This window comes from Brachyistius frenatus, unplaced genomic scaffold (genome assembly GCF_029030835.1).
Source record: "Brachyistius frenatus isolate BFR_SWC_R1_liver_20210118 unplaced genomic scaffold, ASM2903083v1 Contig_201, whole genome shotgun sequence".
In the NCBI taxonomy this organism is placed as follows: domain Eukaryota; kingdom Metazoa; phylum Chordata; class Actinopteri; family Embiotocidae; genus Brachyistius; species Brachyistius frenatus.
The window spans coordinates 347,304-367,723 of NW_027210800.1; the positions used below are offsets into that span (position 1 = coordinate 347,304).

The following is a 20,420-nucleotide window of genomic DNA, read 5'->3' on the forward strand; positions in this document are numbered from 1 at the left end:
TAAATAAATAAATAGGTGATTAATTGCTAACCATTCCTATTGGCTGAACTCAGAACTTACAGAGGAAAAACTAGGTGAACACCGGCAGTGACATTAAGACAATAATACAACTGTAACATGTCAATATTTTGAAAAGTACTTTTTAAATGATAACATCTTTCCACCTTTTCCAGCCATCACCTACACACCGAACTATAAGAAAACCCCTCCTCCCGTCCCGCCCCGCACCACCTCCAAACCGCTCATCTCCATCACGGCCCAGAGCAGCACCGAGTCCACCCAGGACGCCTACCACGAGGGACGGCACCCTCACGGTGGGATGTGGGCGCCTGATGGCCTGAGCCTGGGGCTGAGCCCAGGCAGGGTCCTCTATAACTCCACCGACAGCCTGGACAGCACCAAGGCTGTGACTATAGCGATGGAGGCGGCCGGAGTCATGGCTGGAAAAAGACACCCGTCCACAGACTCCCACAGCTCGGTGCTCACCTGCGACAAGGCCGTCCTGGTGTCTAAGGCTGAGGAGTACTTGAAAACGCCTCGGTCGTCCATTGGGATACAGGTTAGTCTTCAGATGACTGTGATGAACAGATCTCTCATAGAATCTAAACAGTACTGAAATTCTTACAACTCACACCCATGTGTTGTTATAAGCCTACGATTGAACTGAGAAACAGTGCTTTCTTTTCTGCAGCTAAAAATAGCAAAAGTGAGTCATCTTACTGCAATCCATTAATTAAGATTCAACTCATGCTGGAGCAGGTTTTAGTGAATGGTAGTTCACGCCATGGTTCATTCACTCCATTTCCGCTCACCACCTTTCTTTCTTCCTTTCCAATCCCACCGACTCTCCCTCCCTCTCCCTCCAGTTTCATTCTCCCTTTGTTTTTTTTGTCTCTCTCCACCGCCCGCTCCGTGTGATCTTACTTCACCTCATTTTCTGATTCTAGCTGAGGTTCTGGTGTTGTATTAGAACGGGTGTCGGTCTGTTGCAGATCAAAGGGTGGGGAATGTGTGGCAGCTCACACCGTCACCTCAGGGCCATTCATAGCATTTAATCAAAGCAGAATATACAGTTGGGGTAGAGTAGAAATTGTATTCTCTTCTTTATTTTCTCAACCGCTCTTTATCATCATTATTCACTCTTGTCCACATTCCTCTGTGTTTTGTATATTTAAAAAATGTGTATTCTCTTTCTTGCACATAAATCTACCCCGTTGCATGCTCAGTCTGTCTGCTGACTATTCAAATTGCTTAAACAGATGTGAAATTCAACATCTTTTAAATATTTGAAAGAAAAAACCTGAACATTTCATTCATCTCATTATGAATGTGCTTGAATTATCATCGGGTCCGATTCAAGTTTCTTGCTAAATAAATAAAGCACACCTTAAAGGATATTTTTTTACTCAGATGATATTAAGAAATACATTAGTTTAACACACCAATTGACATTAAAACCAGTAAATCCTTTGGGGACTCAGCACCTAAAAATAGTTTTCTTCAAAGTCAACGGGTTCTGCTCCGTCTACTGTGTCGTATCACATCCAAACTTAGAGTAAATCCAGCAGAACGGTATGCCCAGAAATGTTTTTATCTGTAATGTCCAACCAGCCTTCCTCATGTACTTGGACCCCATTTAAATGAAATAGTGATAATGATTGTTTAAGCTTGAACTCAAGTGATTATATTTATAACAGGGTTATTTCACACATGTACTTTCATTTTGCCTGAACAATGCTGTGAAATAAAATGAGACATAATAACATGTTACTGCACGACAAGGACACTCAAACCCATACCGAGATTGTTCAACTTTTACTGGCATCTACTAATGTGAAAGTTTTACATTTTCCACGTCAGGCAGCATAAAAGGCGTAACTGGACCTGGAAAGTTTTTTATATTATTTTTTATTTTCAATCATTGGGCAAACAAGGTTACATTAGTCTTCAGCTCAGAGAAAGTACCCCACACACTAAACAGGATTTAAATTCACAGTTTTGGAGTATGGCACTTAATATTGCAATAATGGAACAAGCTAGACAGGCTGGAAGCACGACTTCACCTTTCTAAATATACTACAGAAGTGTTTCTATTGGCTGACAGTACACATGTGAACGAAGGGGACCTCTAACCTGTGTCTGCTGGTGTGGGCCGGTATAGTTCACACTGAAAATGCTGGAATTTGTCATTCTGACTTCAACTAAAGTAAATGGGAGGCAGAGTAATTAGATGCAGGACTGGAGTGTAATTTGTAAACCTGTAGTGAGGTTTTAATGGACCTTCCTGTGCATCATTATCGCACTAAAACCTTGATTTGTGGCATAAACTATGACTCTTTGTGTTTGCTTATTTTGCCATCATTCCTTTTCCAGAGAGGCTTTGATTAGCTGCACTCACACTTAGCCATTCCCAAAATCATTATTCAAATGAAATTAAAAAATAAAATAAAAAAAGAATCCAATGTCTAATGTAAATTGACGGTTAAACACCACTAAATATGTTTAAATAAGCTGGAAGTCTCAGCTAAGCAGCAGGCTGTGCAAAAATGCAGATATTTCTCAAATCAAAGCTTGTGTCAGTAATTTCCATCTGAACCATCTGCGGTGAGCTCTGATGCGTGTAAGATGCCAGCCTCGTATCAGAAATATAGTTGGGTTCAGGAGAGAAATCAGTAGAATTTAAATGAAGGTTTCACAGTAACCAATCTAGATTTATTACCTGGTTCAAAAAACTGAACCTGGTTTTGTATTCATTCATCTGCTCGCTCTGCAAGTGACTGATTTACCCAATTATCTACTTAAACGTAAGACATCCTCGTTCTCACTCGTTTCTTCTGACCTCCTTCTCTGTGAGGGCAGAGCGCTTTCTCTCTCTCTAGTAACTCCACACCGCACACAGTTTCTGTTTCCTGTTAGTCAGAGTCAGTCAACCGGGGGATGATCAGACCACCTAACCACACTGACGAGTGCTGGTTTTAAAAAGCGGAACTGCAACATCAAATCCTCATCGTCATGCTTCACCAAACTTCACACACGTGTCACTGATGCAACTCACTCGTTACCAGCTCAGGTGTTGAAGGATCGAATGCAGTCCAGTCTGTCTGAGTGGGTGAGAGGAAGTAAGCGTGACTTTAATGAAGGTATAGAAAAAGAGTCCTTATTTGTGTTTGTGTCTACACTTTGTTTGTGTGAGAAGAATAGATGAATATATTGGATTTGAATTCGGCTTCAGCGATGTGTGTAAAGACTTCAGATTACCAATGCAGGTGTTGTAAAAGGCTGCAGAAACATCTGGGAGCGACGATAATGCGGGGAAGGCAGCTTTTGCTTGGCAACGAGGTTTCTTTAAAAAGTGTCTGAGGGAGTTCTTCAAGATGCAAACTAACCCCTCAACTTTAGTCCACTTTGAAATATGTCTGAAATTGTCTGAACATCACAGACTGAACGAGGTGCTGCCGGCTGTCGCTGAAATGATGACAACAGTAGAGCTGTAGATGTGGTGGAAGCCATTCATTTATTATTCTCCACCAGGATGTTTTCCGCTGCTCTAATGGAGCAGTGGGGGGTTTAGTGGCATCTAGCAGTGATGCACATTTCAACCAAATGAAACCTCCATCATCCTCATCTTCCATGCGTGGAAGAGAATCTCAGATGACTTCATTTCTGCCTTTAGATCCCTTTAAATCCTAAACACTGAACCCTTACAAGTGAATGGAGACCTTCATTTTGGACAATAAAACATTAATGCTATATTTGACACAACCATCATTTCCTACAGTACATCACCTGATTAGAGGTTTTAACTGAGACCTCAGAACGGGAGGTGTGATGCTCTTTGCTTTCCATTCATAGGACGCTCCACGCTATATAACTACATTGATTTATTGATGTTTATTTTTTAAAAGCTACCATTTGATTAGCGACTGTAGATGCGATGACTATAATCTGTTGCAGCAGGCAACTCTCTGTACTTTGCAAATATTGATTTATCATTGAGAGATTCAGTTGAACCCGTCTTCCCATCATATGGACGATCATTCTTCTTCACCCGCTGCCAGGAGTATAATTAACCTGCATTAGCCTTCGGCTGTATTGATTTGGCATTTTTTGACCCTTCGATCTTCGAAGAGGTCAACACAGGTTGTTCTAAATGTTCGATCTCTGACCTTGTGAACTTGGTCGTTCTGTTGTCGCTCCCATTGGGACCACTTTACAGCTGTATTTGCTGCTACTCTTGTTTTCCAGCTGATACATGCTGCACGCTGATTGATTCATTCCCAACAACAGTTTTAATTGGAGCTGTAACAAGGTTGTAAGAAAAGAAAAGTCAAAGCTTTTAACCTTAAATACAGTCATTGGCTGGGAAAAGTCACCAGGTGGTGTTTGTGTGATTCAGATGAAAGCCAAAGTGGCTCTGTTCAACTTTTTGCTGACGCTTACAGTTTCCACATCTGTGCTGATGCTCCGGTCGTGATTACTGATGCAGTGTGTGTTATGTATATATTATTATATATTATGTGTGTGTATGCTTGCCTGCGTATTTCTGCGTACGTAGAGAGACGCGTCTTCAGGGTAGGTAAGCCTGGTGGACGTAAATCGCTCCGCCTCCTGGAGGTTTTGTCTTCCTTCAGTCCTCATCCATCACAGACGTGAAACTCATTCTCTTTTCATGAGGTGGACTTTGGTCTGCTTCTAACACAAAGTAATGGAGGTCACCTCGGCAAGCTGCTCCACACACATTTCCTCGCTGCTAACAGCCTCCCAAACACGCTGACAGCATACAAAATGGATCTCCACAAACGTCCTCCCCGAACCGAAGGGCTGACATCTCCCCACCACAGAAGCACACCCTGTTTTGAACCAGCGACTTTGACTCACTGTCATAATCTTAGTCATAGTCAAAGTCTTTCTGTAACAGCACAATGAGTTTATTTATTGAATGTCAGATGCTTTAAAGGGCTCATATTTTGGATGCTTTTGCAGCTCTCTGAATCTTTTCCTCCAAAAAGTGCTTCTTTGAGCTCAGTGCTAACATCGGCACACTGACATCAGGTTAACGGTGATGTCATTAGTCGTGCAGGCATTTAGTCAGAAATGAAATACTACTATACTAAACTATTTGACCTGTTAATAGCACATACTAAAACAGTTAAGGGATTGTTTGGGAGTCACGAATGTAATGTGCCGATGTACATTCAGCTTTTCACACTATTAGCAATATCTTCACCACTTCATGAGCGCTTCACCGGGAAGGATGTTTCACTGATCAGTTGAGACTCGTCAAAAGTTATAAGGAATTTACTGCTTTCTACTTGAGACCATCAGTTGTGTTGTGCTGAGGTCGTGTTGGTCTGCAGCTAAAGGTTCTATTCAACCACTGTAGAAATCCAGATGATGACCAGATCTGCTCAACTAAATAAAGAGGAACAACATTTCATTATTACTTGAAGACATGAAACTTAGTCCATGCGGAACATTTCAAGGGTGTCTTCATGTGTCTTCAACTTCCGTTGCAAAACCTTGAAACGCCGTGATGACGCTGGTTCTTACCTCAGGAAAGGATGAGCAAGAGTTCCCTCTGCTGCCGAGGAGACGGTTACGAAACATACCAGCTTCAGGAAGCAACAATTAAGGTGGAAAACACATCTCCACATCAACTGATGGGAAGATACGGTGTGAATCTGGCCTTCAAGTCCCAACCGTCATGTCTTCGTCAGAGACAGGAAGTGAACAGATGGTTCCTACACGGATGGTTCCCACCATGAAGCACGGAGGAGCAGCGCGACGGTGTGGAGGAGGCCGTCGATGACGACCCGGAGCAACACGTCCGGGCTCCGTGAGTGAGAGTTATGAAGCGCTGCATTAGATAACCGGTGAACTCACCTGAGACGGTTTCAGGTTGAGCGCTGAGCTTCTGCAGGACTGAAGGAAAAACTCCAGGTGACAAGTTCAAGAAGCCGGAATGAAGAAAATAAGTGTGCGAAGGTGTTATCGAAGCTGACGTCGTTACGTTGAAGAATCAACACTTTAATTTTTGTTGTGCTTTCTATGTTTCCGTTTGTGTTTTTTTGGTTTCTTCAGGATTTATCTACACAGAATGAGGAAGTGTTTTCACATGTTCTGACTGGTACAAAGAAAAATCAGAAAACCATGAAATGTCCTCCATGTTATATTTCAGTTTTAGTATTTTGTTGAACTAATGCAATATTACATAGCACTCTCCATTCAGTCCTCCACAACGCCCTGCTTCATTCTTTGTACTAATTTCCACACAAAGCTGAAATCCTCTGCAGGAAACCTTTTCAGTCCCGTTACCTTTACAGCCTCCATAAATCATACAGGGTTTACTTTCTTATTTGCCGTGTACAGTTAAGTTGCTCTGTCCGGTCCCAACCCAATAAACCTGGAAGCGCTGAGGAATGGCGGCTCACATAATGAGAAGCACTGTTTGTATCATTTCATCACATTAGGTGGAAGCAGCCACTGACTCTGAATCTGAAAGCAAAGGCTTGCGGGAGTACCATTCTGTTGGGATCCAAGTCGAGGACAACAAGAAAGGGTGAGCTAATGGCTTACGGATTTTAACCTCATTACTCAAATTCAATGTTTCATCTCACTATTATGAACAATAGGCTCATTGTCACTGCTATTATTTGCCATTTTGGCACGTGTGCACTCATCCGTGCCTTTTGTTTCTCGGCCCCTCAGACAGGGGAGGTTCAAACGCTCCAACAGCGTCACTGCCGCTGTGCAGGCTGACTTGGAGCTGGAGGGCTTCCCCACCATGGAGGACAAGGGCCTGCAGTTCGGCGGGGGCTTCCAGCGACACTCGGAGCCCAGCACGCCCACCCAGTATGGGGCAGTTCGGACCGTACGCACCCAGGGCCTCTTTAGCTACCGCGAGGATTACCGTACCCCTGCTGAGCCCCCCAGCCCGAGGGAGACCACCAGCGAAGCCACATGGCAGCTAGAACCGCCCTCCCCACGGGAGAGCGCAGCCTCGACGGGGGAGTCGGGGAGGATGTCGCCCTCCCTGCGGAGGGATGGGAGCTGGTTCATGCAACTGCTCCACAACGAGACCAAGAGGATGGAGGGCTGGTGTAAGGAGATGGAGGCAGAGGCAGAAGAGAATGACCTTTCAGAGGACAGTGAGTGTTCTGCTGGACGTCTCATGAATGTCTGATCTGAGTCTGCTTTGTGCGGGCAGAATTAAAAGTAGGGTTTTTAATGTACTGGATACTGCGTGTGTTGTACTTGATATGCTGTGTGTGTTTCAGTTCTAGGTAAAATCCGAAGTGCAGTGGGAAGCGCTCAGCTGCTCATGTCTCAGAAATTCCAGCAATTCTACTGGCTGTGTCAGCAAAACCTGGTAAGTGATGATTATGAATTAAGGACGCTGAGTGTTTTTTCTCAGCTCTTTGTACATTCTGCGTGTTTCCCCATGACTGGTAAAGCATAAAACAAAAAAAACAAAAAAATAGTTGGAAAGCAGTTTAAGGGGAATACACGAGGGGCAGATATATCATCCATTTTGTCCCTTTTGCAATGTAAATACTTGTAATTTCTCAGGAGAAAAACAGGATTGTTTTTATTTCCATGGCGACATTTGAAGCCTCTATTTGTTATAGCCAGATCAAATTTTATACAATGTGACTCTTCACATCTGTACTTTAAGTGCTGAAAGAGAAACTGGTGCGACCCAGCTGCAGCGAATGAAGCGGTACATTAACTCGGCTGTGAGCTAAACTTTTGTCATTAAAAGCAATTCCACGCTCCTCCATGTGTTCTCACAACCTCTGTTCTCCAACCTTCAAGACACATTTAATTGCTTTATCTGGCACTAACAAACTGAATCAGAACTCTGTGAATACGTCATTGATTGTGGAAAGGTGCAACATTGAGAATCAATGGCTGTCCAGCACATTTATATGAAACCTGAACATTTTTAAATGGACAATGAACGAGTGTGGAGAGATGTGTTTTCATTGATGCAGCTGGTGAAGAGAAGAAGGGGAAGGCTGAGCAACACTTGGAATTGAATAGAGCTGAATATCCAGATACAGCCGCTCTCACTGCTCAGTGCAGGAACTCACACGGGGTCAAGGATCTGAGCCACCTGGTTTTTATTCTTGCACTGTTCACAACTCGTTTTATTGATCCGAGCCACCTGCTCAATATTTCAGATGAAGCCGGTGTGGGGTTATGAGAGATAGTCTCGCTGTTTTTACGATGTGCTGCAGAAACTGCTCATTCATGGGGAGTGGCAAATGCACACGGATTAGATAGAGTCAAAAGTACTTCTTCCCTCGGAAGGAGACAGTAAGTTTACTTTTTCATTATATAAAAATGCAGCCCTGACAGCATTATGGGACAATAGTCGCTTCATATTGTTTTTAGCTTTTTTTTTTTTGAAAATATACACAATTATCAGCCTGATTCTCTTCAACTTGTGCATGAACTTTCAGAAAGGCTGTCTTAAAATGCTCCAAAGAGAGACAAACTGTGTGCATGCAGCGCTTCTCTGGGAGGAGCTCTGTGGATTTAAAGCACATACTGACACAGCCGGAGCTTAAAACTCAGACTTCTGCTAAATCTGCCTCTTCTGGATATCTGAAGCCTTAAGACTCTCGAGACAGTTTGCAGAACATCACAAGTTCAGGGGTCGGAATAAAGCTGATGAAGAGCTGGTAATTAGAGATAACTGCAGTGAATTCTGTTCCCGGCATACCTGACATGATGGACACTGATATTTTGAATTTTCTGTAATTTTGAGGAATTTCTTGGCTGTACAAAAGAGAATTGTACTAATCTCATAAGACTGTACAAATATCAAAGCAAAAAATAGACTCTCTGTAGGAGTATTGTGAACATTCAGACTATTTGAGTCATGCAATATGAGATTAGTCAAATTAGGTTTACTGTAAACTTGAATCTCAAACTTTAATGTCAATATCTAAACCATTAATTTGCAATATTTTGCTGAGCTGAATAAAAATTGTCTGCTTTTCATTCAAACAACAAAAGTTATGTAACAACTCCTCCACGACTGAAGAATAGAAAATGCCAAGCAATGCTATCATACTGTAAATCTATTGGACCATCAGACAGCAGAAACCTTCACCGGCCACAAAGTCTAAATGTCACGAGGTTTAGAGCATCTCTGGGGTAGCGGAGCTGACGTGGCCCATCACAGATGTTTTGAGGACTTTATAAAGTCAGGGATCTGACGAAGTAAAGATTCTGCTGACTTGGTACCGACAGGAGGAAATCAGAGCCGAAATGATTTAGTACTAACACCATGTTCTGAACAGGAATAAATTGTATAGTACATTGCTTCAAACATGAAGAGACCTTTGTTGAGATGTTCTCTATCACGCCAGTAGTTATACCATCAAGCGCCGGGGGGGCCAAGAAGTTCAGGGAACCCCTTTCTCTTTGAAGTTTTGCACTGAATTTTTTATAAATAAAATTTCTATCAAAAATTTAAATCTGGTGAATAAACAAAGATAAACAATATGTACAAATTTGGTTCAAGACAATTTCCCCAAATCAGCAGTATTTTATCATACTGCAGCCACACACATTAAAAAGAAAGCAGAGATTACACAGTTTTAATATTTAATGTTGAGATATTAATGGGTGTTGCGCTTTTGTCTCAGAACAAAACTTAAATCACAGACCTTGTTTTCTGCATGAATCTAGAATCCCTTGGTAAAAATGCATTAACAATGTGGCGTGGGAGTCACAGGTCCGATGCAAATGTTCACTCCATATTAGAGTTTTCTCAACACTGAAACCCTGAAACAGTCCTTTTAAAGCATAATGCTTTCTGCCTGTTCAGATTATAGTGTCAAAACAGCTCTCTCATTTTTTTACCCAGCATTTCTGTTCATATGCACACAAATCAGATGGTCCTCAGTATTGTTTTCATGACTATAGATACACATGAACATAATAAGGGGCCGACGTAACGGAAGAAAATCTCCAACACAAAGTGGGGAATTTAAACATCAGATAGGATCTCATGGCTATAAAAACCTGCAGCAACAGTTTCTGAGACTGGAAGACGCCTCTCAGTCTGATGTTCCTTTCATTTCAGGAATCGAGTGATGAATAGGACTGAACAGGCAAAGGCCGTTTATTATTTCAGACCTCATTATGAAAGTATGACAGGGTTGGTCTCCATCACAAGTTGTTCTCCATCATCTCAACCAAAAGCCCTGAACTGGTGTTGATGCCTGGTTTAATGAGTCTGATAAGGACATCTAGTGGATCGAGGCTGAACTGCAATAACCAGTGTTGTCTGCATGCTCATACAGAGCACACGCATATTGTATGTTTCCGTGTGCGTATCACACGTGTTTGTCTTTATTATCCAACTGTCTGGATCACTAGTTAAACTCACTATAGTGATCAAGTCGATATGTTCTTTGTTGTGATTGCTTTCGGCTGTCCGTCCCGTAGGACCCCAGTGCCATGCCACGACCCACCTCTCAGGACCTGGCTGGGTTCTGGGACCTGCTGCAGCTCTCCATCGACGACGTCACCATAAAGTTTGACCAGCTGCAGCACATCAAGAACAACAACTGGCGGCCCGTTGATAGCCCAGAGAAAAAGGTGAGGAGACCTCTGAGTACTCTCAGAGAGCCTCGAGATGTTTTCTATCAGAAAACCTGAAATACCGAAACTGTTTAAGTGCTTGAAACGGGCAAAAAAACCAAAAAGCTTCCCTGAAGGACTGTACTCTCTCTCTTAATGAATCTCTCTTCTTCCTGAAGCCACCAGCTCCCGTACCAAAGAAGACAGTTCGACAGAGGAGTGCAGTGACGAGGGAGAAATCCCTGGACCTCCCGGACCGGCACCGTCTGGAGGCCCGTCGACGGCTCATGGCAGCCAAGCGAGCAGCCTCCTTCCGGCAGAACTCAGTCTCAGAGCGAGCGGACAGCATCGAGATCTATATTCCAGAGGCTCAGACGAGACTTTGAGAAGATCGGGTCAGGGGCCGACACGTCTCCCTGCTCCAGCGTTCAAACTTTAAAACTAGCCTTTTTTCTAGACTGCTACTCTCTACTCTTCCTTTATCCATCTGTTGTCTGATCTCGATAGCCATCCTCAGTGCGCATCGCCAACACCATTGGACTGCAGGATGTGCCTAGGCTCTTCTCCCATTGCCAGATTAAGTGTTAGCAAAAGTGTGTCTGACATGGGTTGGTTGGGATTTTCCTTGGTTCGCTGGGGATCGTGGTACCTTCGTGGTACCTTCGTGGTACCTTCGTGGTACCTTCGTGGTACCTTCGTGGTACCCTGGCCTACAAGCTCTCTCATCCAATGTCCTGGATGGGTACGTCTGTAGTTTTTCAGCATTTGCAAAGTGCCATTTAAAAAGTGCAGCTTTGAAAACCCACCAGCAACCAGGCCTTTGAGCTAAAAAAAAAAAAAGAGTAAATGAGAGAAACTATATTTATTTCAAGTTGTTAAAAAATGGTTAAAGTTAGTAACCCTTCAGTATTTTTCAATAACTTAAGATTGCATTAATGAATATGTTTGTTTCTGTGTTCATTTTGGGGTAAATGTTAATTACAAGTTAAATAACACTAAATTGTTGTAAGTTCAAAACTCTGAAAAGTGCCGATGCTTGAAATACCTCAACTATGTGCATGTGGCACTGGTCACCCATTCAAGGTTATTCAGGCAGCCCTTGATAAGCTCTGGACTGGTCAGTGTTGAAAATGCAGCTTTCTACCCAATCTGGTTGTAGTCAAACATTCTTCACAGCCTGGATTGGTGGAAGAATGACATCCGTCAGCTCATCAACATGCACATGTCCAACAACTTTCTTCATATATCTCATGTTCCTGTTGCCAACTTTTAGATATTGACATTTACTTGAAGCTGAAAACATGCAAGTCTTGTGCCAACATTTCCATCACGTCAATGCAGTAGAAAAAAAACTCTGAAGGTTTGTGTAATTCCTTAGATCAAAACGTGTAGACAAATGCACTTATGCACTTATTACAATTCTCTCTATTTCCAAGGGAAATGTACATCCCCAAGTTCACAATAGTACTGTTGTATTTTTGAATTGTGAGTGGGAAGAATATTCACCATGTTTTGTTTTTTTCCTTCTTATCAGCTGCCCTCTGTAGCTTTTGACAGATTTGGATTTGTTGTATACATGCAGTGACTTCATCACACACACACACACACACACACACACACACACACACACACACACACACACACACACACACACACACACACACACACACACACACACACACACACACACACACACACACACACACACACACACACACACACAAAACCACGCTGCTGTGTTTTCATCTAAAATACTTCTCTCAGGCTCTTTCAAGTTGCGCCCTCAGCCACAGTTAATGAGGAGTGATGGAAAATGTAAACAAAATATCTGCATACTAGTTTCTTTAATCTGAGAAATGCTTTGTAATTTTCATATTTCTTGAAAAGTTCTGTGTCGTTGAAAGTCTCCCTAAGCAATATGATAACTAACTCCCTCGAGGAAATGATGGGAAATAATGAAACGAAATTAGGGCAGAGAGCTGCAAGCAGCAAGTCTCAAATAAGCAAAAAACGTTGCAAGTATTCCTGCTGCAAGGACGAGGAAGAGGATGTTAGCTGCCTGTGGCTGTGCACACCCTTGTGTGTTATGTTTGTGAGAACCTGACATAGTTATACTAAATACTGTATTTCACAGTGCTGAGATACACTTAGTGTTCAGTAACTCCATGTAAACTTCAAAACTTATCTTAGTTATAACTTCTGATTAAAAATAACCAACAACATGCAGGTTCAGTGACTGCAAGTTAGGTTACCATAATCAGACATTTCCAACTCTTTCTAAACTGCATAAATACTAAAAACTCTAAAGCACATGTTTTATTTTTGCTGAATTACAAAATCAGAATTTAAATCAGGAAGATCTGGTGCAACACAATCCTGGTCTAGAATTTGAAAACTTAGATAAGAGCCTCTGGTGGAAATATAATGTGTGTCCGTGTGGGATAACTGAACAGTCGAGGTTAATTCACTGAGAGCAACAGCTAAAAGTCTCCTGCTCTTTATTATGAAACTTTGGTGCCGGTAACTTGGATGTTAGTTTCCAACATTACATTCAAATCATTGACTTAAAGACTGCAGTCTATTCGTAAAACCTTTGGATTATCAACCAACTAAATGGTGCTGCTTTTTCTTAAATCAGTACAGTTCAGGACAAATAATCAACTCCACACAATTCATCGTCCATCATCAGCACATCACTGACAAATCTATTTTTCTGACTTTTAAATGTTTGAGTGAGTAATTGTGCCAGAGTGCCTGGCTTCATGAAGGGCAGGACCAGGGAGATCAACTCTATATAGTAGCAGTGAAAACAAAGTACACTTCTCTGGATTTGAATATCTTGTGTGTGTCCTTATTTGATATATTTGTTTTTGTAGCGCAGTGCTGACGTCGTCAGAAAAGAGGGTAAATCTGGGGTCGGTCTGCATCTGAGTGGGCTTGATTTCATTATTACCATCCAACTGTGGCCTGACCTGCATCTCTCCCTCACACACACCAGCTCTGTGTTGGAGCTTATTTAAGACACCGTGCCATAAAATATGATTTACTTTTCGGTTTCTTTATTGAGTACAGTTCAGTTTTTTTGAACCATTTGCGTCTCAGTTGTATTCACATGCACGAAGACGTAAAGCACAGACTGAATCCATCACGACTCCAAGTACAGACGTGTTTTGCTCTGATTTGTTTTCAGCCTACTTTGCGTGACACGTTGTTTAGTTGCCAAAATTATTGTAGCAGACCTCAGACAATTAATTTCAAAGAGCTCAAATGTATTATTAGTCTGACAAATCACCAGGTAACCAAAGTCTGCTGTGACGTGTCTCAAACTCACAAAGCCATTCCTCAATTTCAGTCTGATCTTTTAAAAGCCCACGGCTACAAATTAAAAAAAATTAAAAACACACACACATCGATCATTTTGCTGGCTTTTTATTGCAGATGCAGCGACCTTTAACAGTATGACAGGAGTTTGTGAAAAGCGTCAGGGTGTGTGATGCCAGGCCGTTGGCAGAGCTGAGACGTTCCCCTGCTGCTGCCTCAGTGGCAGAGACGGACTCAGCCTGACATATGTTGGCTTGGAGGAGACGAGAGCCCCGAACTGCTGGTGTTGTGTGCTGTTGTGTAGCTGGAAGGCAGTTCTGAGAGGATCGCTGGACACTCTACTGGGTCATTTTCAGCCTGCCTTTGACTAAGCAAAGTAGCTTATGTAAGATTTTGGGTCCTTGGTGAGATCAAACAAACAGCCTCCAAGACCCCTTCAAAGCTTGTGTTGATAAATGTATTGCTGAATAGTGGCCTACACTGTAGAGCACAAGCATCAGCACTACGTGCATTTGCCTCTGTCAGTCTCCGCCGAGCTAATTTCTCTGAAAGCTGTCGCTGAAACGTCAGAGGACTTTCTCTCTTTTGCACACTGAGCAGGGCTGTGAGAAAATGTGGTGCATCCACCACCTGGGATCAGTTTAAAGCATACCTCTCGCTCCGAGAAGCATTCGCATTACTGCAATGAGAATGTGTTTTTTTCTAGTCACAGCAGGAACACATCATTTCCATTAACAAAGTGAGATGGGTGCCAGAAGTCATCTGAGATGGTGGAAAATCTTCAGAATGATTCCTGCAAAAGAGACACAAGTGTGAGTAGATTTACGGCTACGGTTGGAGTAAGAATCGCGTTTGCAGACATCACCATTACCCTCCTGGGGAACAAAAAAAATACCTTGGTACTCCTGAGAGTCTCTCAGCCACTGAGCGGATCCTCACTGCTGTAAAAGCTCGGTCCAGTTTGTCTCTCAGTGAAAATCGTTTCCCATTTAGGACATTTTTTCCCCCACTTTTTCACTCGTTTTTGTCCAAAAGGTTATGAACACAATTTCTTTAAAAGCGCCCAAGTTTTCCTCTTACAAACTGATCCTGTATTTCCTCACAGCTTGTTTTAGTTTCTATTCTTTCCTGGATTGCTTTGGTTGGTGTGGTGTGCATGTGATGCTGTGAGCGTTGGAGGACTCTTCACTGGAGAATGCATCCTTAGTGATTTTTGTTTTTTTAGGTGACTCACCAAGACCTTGTGAAAACCCCAGGGATGGAAAATTGTTTCATATTTATTGTCATGAGGGCAGCAATTAACTATAAGTGCCATGTTTTTGACTTATCCAGCATACTGTAAAATTATGACTGCACAGCCACATATCTTCCATCTATTTTATGTAATCAAACCATTTCTTTCATGGCTAATCTTTTCCCATTTCCAGTCATTTCAGCTTGTATCTAAACATTCTGTGGCCTCACTTCTGGTACGACTGTCTAATCGCTTTTAACTCTAGAACCCACGATGTGAAATATTTCAAGGGACTTTTTTCGTCATCATGCCGTGGAAAGAGCATCAGACTCACTGAGATATCGACTGGTACAACACTTCCTTGAACTTGGAATGTGAAACAACTCTATAATTACTAGTTCAAATGAAAAAAAGTAGTTGTTTAGCTAAAACTATTTTCATCTCTTGTATATCATATCTATAGTGAGGATGAATATAATGCCAAATATTCATTATTTGTAAAGAAATATATATATAGATATATAAATATATAATATATGCCTCATTGAAACAACTATTTTCAGCTCTTGCCCATGTTTTGTTGTCATTTTTACTTTGTTATGGTTGTTTTATAAGCTGATATGATGGCATGCGAAACACAGATTCTGAATGTAGGCTTATTTATTATTTTTTTTGTTCAGAATTATGACCCTGTCACACACATGTACATGTGTTATGTTTTGTTTTTTTAAATTTTTTTTAAAGTTGATCACATTCTCAATGTGCGTTATTTCAGTGGGAGTTTCTGTATCACTGAGTTATTTTTGTGTTATTTGAGTAGTTTGCAACAACATACGCATTTCCCTTCATTCTTTCAGAGCTATTGAAAGATTTTGCCTCTTTGAGTAGTTTGATCATTGCTTAAGTCATCTGATGTAAATAATTCTGCAATTAAATTTTTGGAGAAAAAGTTTGGACAAGTTTGTCTGTCTGGCTGTTTACTTTGAAAAGTCTGAATGTAAAGTTAATAACATACTCTCTGCTACTGTGCTAATAATAGTAAGCATATTCATAGTAGGAATGTCATACTGTCAGACATTAAACTATATTATATCTACCAAAAAACAACAGCTATTCGGTGCTTGTCGTGACAGCAGCAGTATTTCCGGTGGTTGAAAGGAAGCTCAATGAATTTATTAAAATGTTCTTGACATTTCCTGCATTTTATATCTGTATGCAGTCCAAAATAGAAGTGAGATAAAGATGAAGTGTCACTCTGAGTCCTCCGTCAGAGAAATCGCTGCATTTACTTTTCACTGTTCTTGGTAAAGTGTGTCTGGAAGGTCACCAATGACTTCTCATTCATATCATATGAGGATGATAGAATATTTCAGATATAGAAACCAAAAGGAATCAGCGCATGTCATCTAATCCTTGAATACTATTCCTTTAAACAGACGGAAATAATGACTTTATAAATCACTTATCATATAATATCCAGCTTTTAGGATGACAGCACAACAGTATGATCCGCATCTTAACATTATGTTTGTCCAAGAGGAAGTCTAAGAACAGACGCAGAGCAGAAAACATGAGCTGAATAGCACCATCGCTGCAGGTGAAGACGTGTTGCATGAAGTTGGATGTGAGCATATGCATCACAGCAACGACAAAACAACAGCTGGTTTCATGCACTTTAGAAGCTGGTTCTGTTGGCAGCATTACCAACACTTCCACTTCTGCAGGTTGTGATGGTGTTTGCAAAATATATTAACTGCTACAATACATTAGGACGCTTTCAAAAGTCAGATTATCAAATAACAAATGATTAAAAATCTTGAAGTTAGGTTGAAGACAAATAAAAAAAGTTCACAAGTCAATTTAAACGTCTTGTTGTCACTTACAATCTGAAATATACAGTGCACGGTCGCCCCCTGCTGGACGCAGACAGAAATGCATGGGTTGTTCAACTGATAAATTAGTTGGATTTCTCACAGAAAACCTTCACAATACACAAGCCAGGTTACTTCATGATGTTTTGGGAGGTGACTCAGGAAATCCTTTTACAGAAAGAAACTGTTCACGCAAACATTCAGGTAGGCTGCTTGAAAAACATCTGAGTCTGACCCGCAGCTCAAATTAAAAACACATTAATTTGTATGCAAATGTATTTTTAGATCTGAGTTTTCATGGGTTTGCAGAGTTTTGTGTATTGTGTGTTTGTTCTGCAGCATTATTCATTGTTTTCAGACGGAGTCCGTTGCAGCTAAACGAGGACATTTTTACACAGAAAGAAAACCAATAGGATTGTGTCTCCGAGCGCGTTGACCAATGGGATGTCCGGAAGCTCGAAGAAGGCGTGACTTCCTGTTTGGATGTCACATGACCAAAATTGAAGTCGTGTGACGTGAGCTGTGAAAACAGAAAACGGTGGTGAACATTTGAGACCGGAGGTTTTTATTCAGAAGATGTCAAGTTATCGAGTTTGAGGTGAGTCAAGTGTTTCAGACTGGACGTTTTATGAGCTGCTGTTTGTGTTGTGGAGGTTAAAACTGTCATCGTAGTCGAGATAGATAGGGAGGGAGATAGATAATACATAGATAATACATATATAATAGATAGATAGGTAGATATATATATATATATATATATATATACATATATATAATACATATATAATAGATAGATAGGTAGGGAGATATATATATATACATATATATAATACATATATAATAGATAGATAGGTAGATAATAGATAGATAGGTAGGGAGATAGATAATAGATATATAATAGATAGATATATAATAGATATATAATAGATAGATAGGTAGATGGGTAGATAGGTACTTTATTAATCCTGTAAGAGGATGTTTTGATGATAAGAGTTTTGCTTGGACGGTGAAACTGTAACTACAGTTCATGTTGGGCTCAGTTACAGCCACCAGTTTTTATATGACTCGCTGGTTCCTGTTAAATAACTTTTACTGATTCAAGTTCAACATGGACAGAATTAGACCTGTTGTTTCGGGGTTCCTGTCACCTTACTGTCTGTCTTTTCTTCAGCAGATTTAACTTGTTTTGCAGGCGACCCGTAACAGTATGCAAGTACCAGCTGCAGCGCGCAGCCCCCCTCAGGTGAGCCCCCTCAGGTGAGCCCCCCCCCTCAGGTGAGCCCCACCCCCACCCCACCCCACCCCAGCACCATGACCTCCGAGCAGCAGAGCAGTCCTCCACTGCAGCCCAGTGCCGACTACTTCTCGTGGGACTATCGCCTCCAGATTATCGGCCTGGGATTTGCCTTCTACGCGGCGATCTTCGTCCTATCCCACCTCCTGTCTGCGGCTCTGTGCGCTACCTACAGGTCCCTGCCAGGTAAGGAGAAGGTGTTCTGGAACCTGGCGGCCACGCGAGGAGCGTTCGGCATCCAGAGCACCGCAGCCGGCCTCCGAGCCCTGACCGAGGACTCCGCATTGAGCAGGGACCGAGTGAGGGGCCAAGAAGACTGGTCGTGGTTCAACGTCCTCACCGCCACGGGGTTTTTTGTGCTCGAGAACGTCGCCCTCCACTCCTCCAGTGTGGCGTTCGGGTCGTTCGACCTCCCGCTGGCGACGCACCATTTCTTCGCCCTGTCGGGGTATGCGGGGGCGGTGGTGTGGGACTCTGCGGGCCACTTCCTGCCCATGGTCACGCTCATGCTGGAGATGAGCACGCCCTTCACCTGTATATCCTGGATGCTACTGAAGGTAGGAACCTCTCAGTGTCTGAGATCAGTCATCACATCGCTCCGTACATGTGCTCCAGATGGGCCGAACCTTTCCTTTGGTTCCGGTCATCTTAGTAGCTCCACATGTTGTTGTCGTCTCGATCACCGGAAGTGTTGTCAAGTTTCACTTCCTCTCAGGTTAATCTTTTGTCAACAGATCAAACTGAGTGTTCTTCGAAAGAGGAAGTTCTAAATAAAGAAAAGAACTGAGACACACAAACTCTCTGTTCCTCCTACAGATTCGTGACATGAACGTGACTCCATCTTTCTCCTTTCTCGACAGGCTGGCTGGTCTCGCACTTTCTTCTGGAGAGCCAACCAGTGGGTGATGATCCACATGTTCCACTGTCGCATGGTGCTCACCTACTACATGTGGTGGGTGACCGTGAGCCACTGGGGGGAGCTCAGCGCCCACGTAGCGCTGCCCCAACGCCTGCTCTTCTTCACCGGCCTGGCGCTGCTCACGCTGCTCATCAACCCCGTCTGGACGCACAAGAAGACCATGCAGCTGCTGACTCCGGTGGACTGGAACTTCAGTGACGAGGCGGCACCGCCGAACGGTCCCTCGAGGGGTCCGTCGGAAGTTCCCGGAAAACCCCACGCAAGCTAAGGAGAATCAAAGAAGTTGTTTCTCGTTTCAATTATTCCCTTTTTTTTGTTTTTGTTTTTATGTGTTGGAGTGACTTTTAGCTTCATGAAGGTAAGATGGGTTTTTACACTTTTGTTTTCTTCCACTGACACTTTTTTTACACCATAAGTCTCTTGAGCTTTAAGAGGATTTTACTTCTATCAAAAAAGTTCATAATGCTCATCTTGTACTATTACAATATAATTTGCAGCACAGTATTCCGTAAGTCTTGACTTTCTGGCAGTATTTATATTGATTTTCTTCTTCAACACTTGTGCAAGAATCACTTCACAAGTCAGATGGTGTTTCATTTCCTCACAAGTGGAAAAAAATATATATGACAGACGTTCAAACAACAAAATGCAACATCTTAAGGAGCGTGTCTCTTTGTCCGCCCTGTTTCTGGTCCGTTGCCATGGATACAGGTTCATTTGTGCTGTAAAAGAAGTTTCTGTGGGATCAATTCAATTCAACTTTATTTATATAGCGCTAAATCACAACACAGGTTATTTCATGGTACTTAACACATTAAAGTCCTCACAGCAAGACGTTACAATATTATACAGAGAAACCAACAATTCAACAATTCCCACATAAGCTCAGATCAGAAATGAGGCAGACAGGAGAGATTGTTTCCTTTCTGAGTGGTCATTAAAGGATTAAACTGGCATGAAGACTGCAGCTCTTTGTCACTCAGCTCCACTCGGGCGTTTCTGAAAGACGTCGTTGTTCAGAACTGATTGAGACGAGTGAAAAGTAAAAATAAGATCAAGTTGACAGAATGAGCTCCGGCAGGTTCGTCATTGGATCTGTTGGACTCCGAGTGGACCGTTAGATCAGTTCGTGAGTCTCTGGGATGTTTCTGGACTGTGAATCCTCTTTCACCGGAGAGGAAA

The 20,420-nt window shown here is 42.2% G+C and overlaps 2 protein-coding genes across 9 annotated transcripts in view; both read left to right on the top strand.

The window, feature by feature from the left end:
• dlgap2a (discs, large (Drosophila) homolog-associated protein 2a) overlaps positions 1-11,446 on the top strand; it is a 133,295-nt gene extending 121,849 nt beyond the window's left edge. For all 6 annotated transcript variants that reach the window (XM_069718893.1, XM_069718894.1, XM_069718896.1 and 3 more), the window contains 6 exons: positions 174-559; positions 6,471-6,559; positions 6,709-7,148; positions 7,278-7,369; positions 10,465-10,617; positions 10,779-11,446. In XM_069718893.1, the coding sequence (XP_069574994.1) occupies positions 174-559; positions 6,471-6,559; positions 6,709-7,148; positions 7,278-7,369; positions 10,465-10,617; positions 10,779-10,985 (1,367 nt within the window). In that variant the 3' untranslated portion in view covers positions 10,986-11,446. The remainder of the gene's footprint in view (positions 1-173; positions 560-6,470; positions 6,560-6,708; positions 7,149-7,277; positions 7,370-10,464; positions 10,618-10,778) is intronic.
• Positions 11,447-17,542: 6,096 nt separating this feature from the next.
• Positions 17,543-20,023, top strand: cln8 (CLN8 transmembrane ER and ERGIC protein). Of its 3 annotated transcripts, none has more exons than XM_069718891.1 (3): positions 17,543-17,623; positions 18,197-18,876; positions 19,180-20,023. In XM_069718891.1, the coding sequence occupies exons 2-3, from the start codon at positions 18,337-18,339 to the stop codon at positions 19,504-19,506; spliced, it is 867 nt and encodes a 288-aa protein (XP_069574992.1). In that variant the 5' UTR covers positions 17,543-17,623; positions 18,197-18,336; the 3' UTR covers positions 19,507-20,023. The 3 variants fall into 3 exon arrangements, with proteins under 3 accessions (XP_069574992.1, XP_069574990.1, XP_069574989.1); XM_069718889.1 differs by having other exon boundaries at positions 18,200-18,876; XM_069718888.1 differs by having other exon boundaries at positions 17,546-17,623; positions 18,218-18,876.
• Positions 20,024-20,420: the final 397 nt, after the last annotated feature.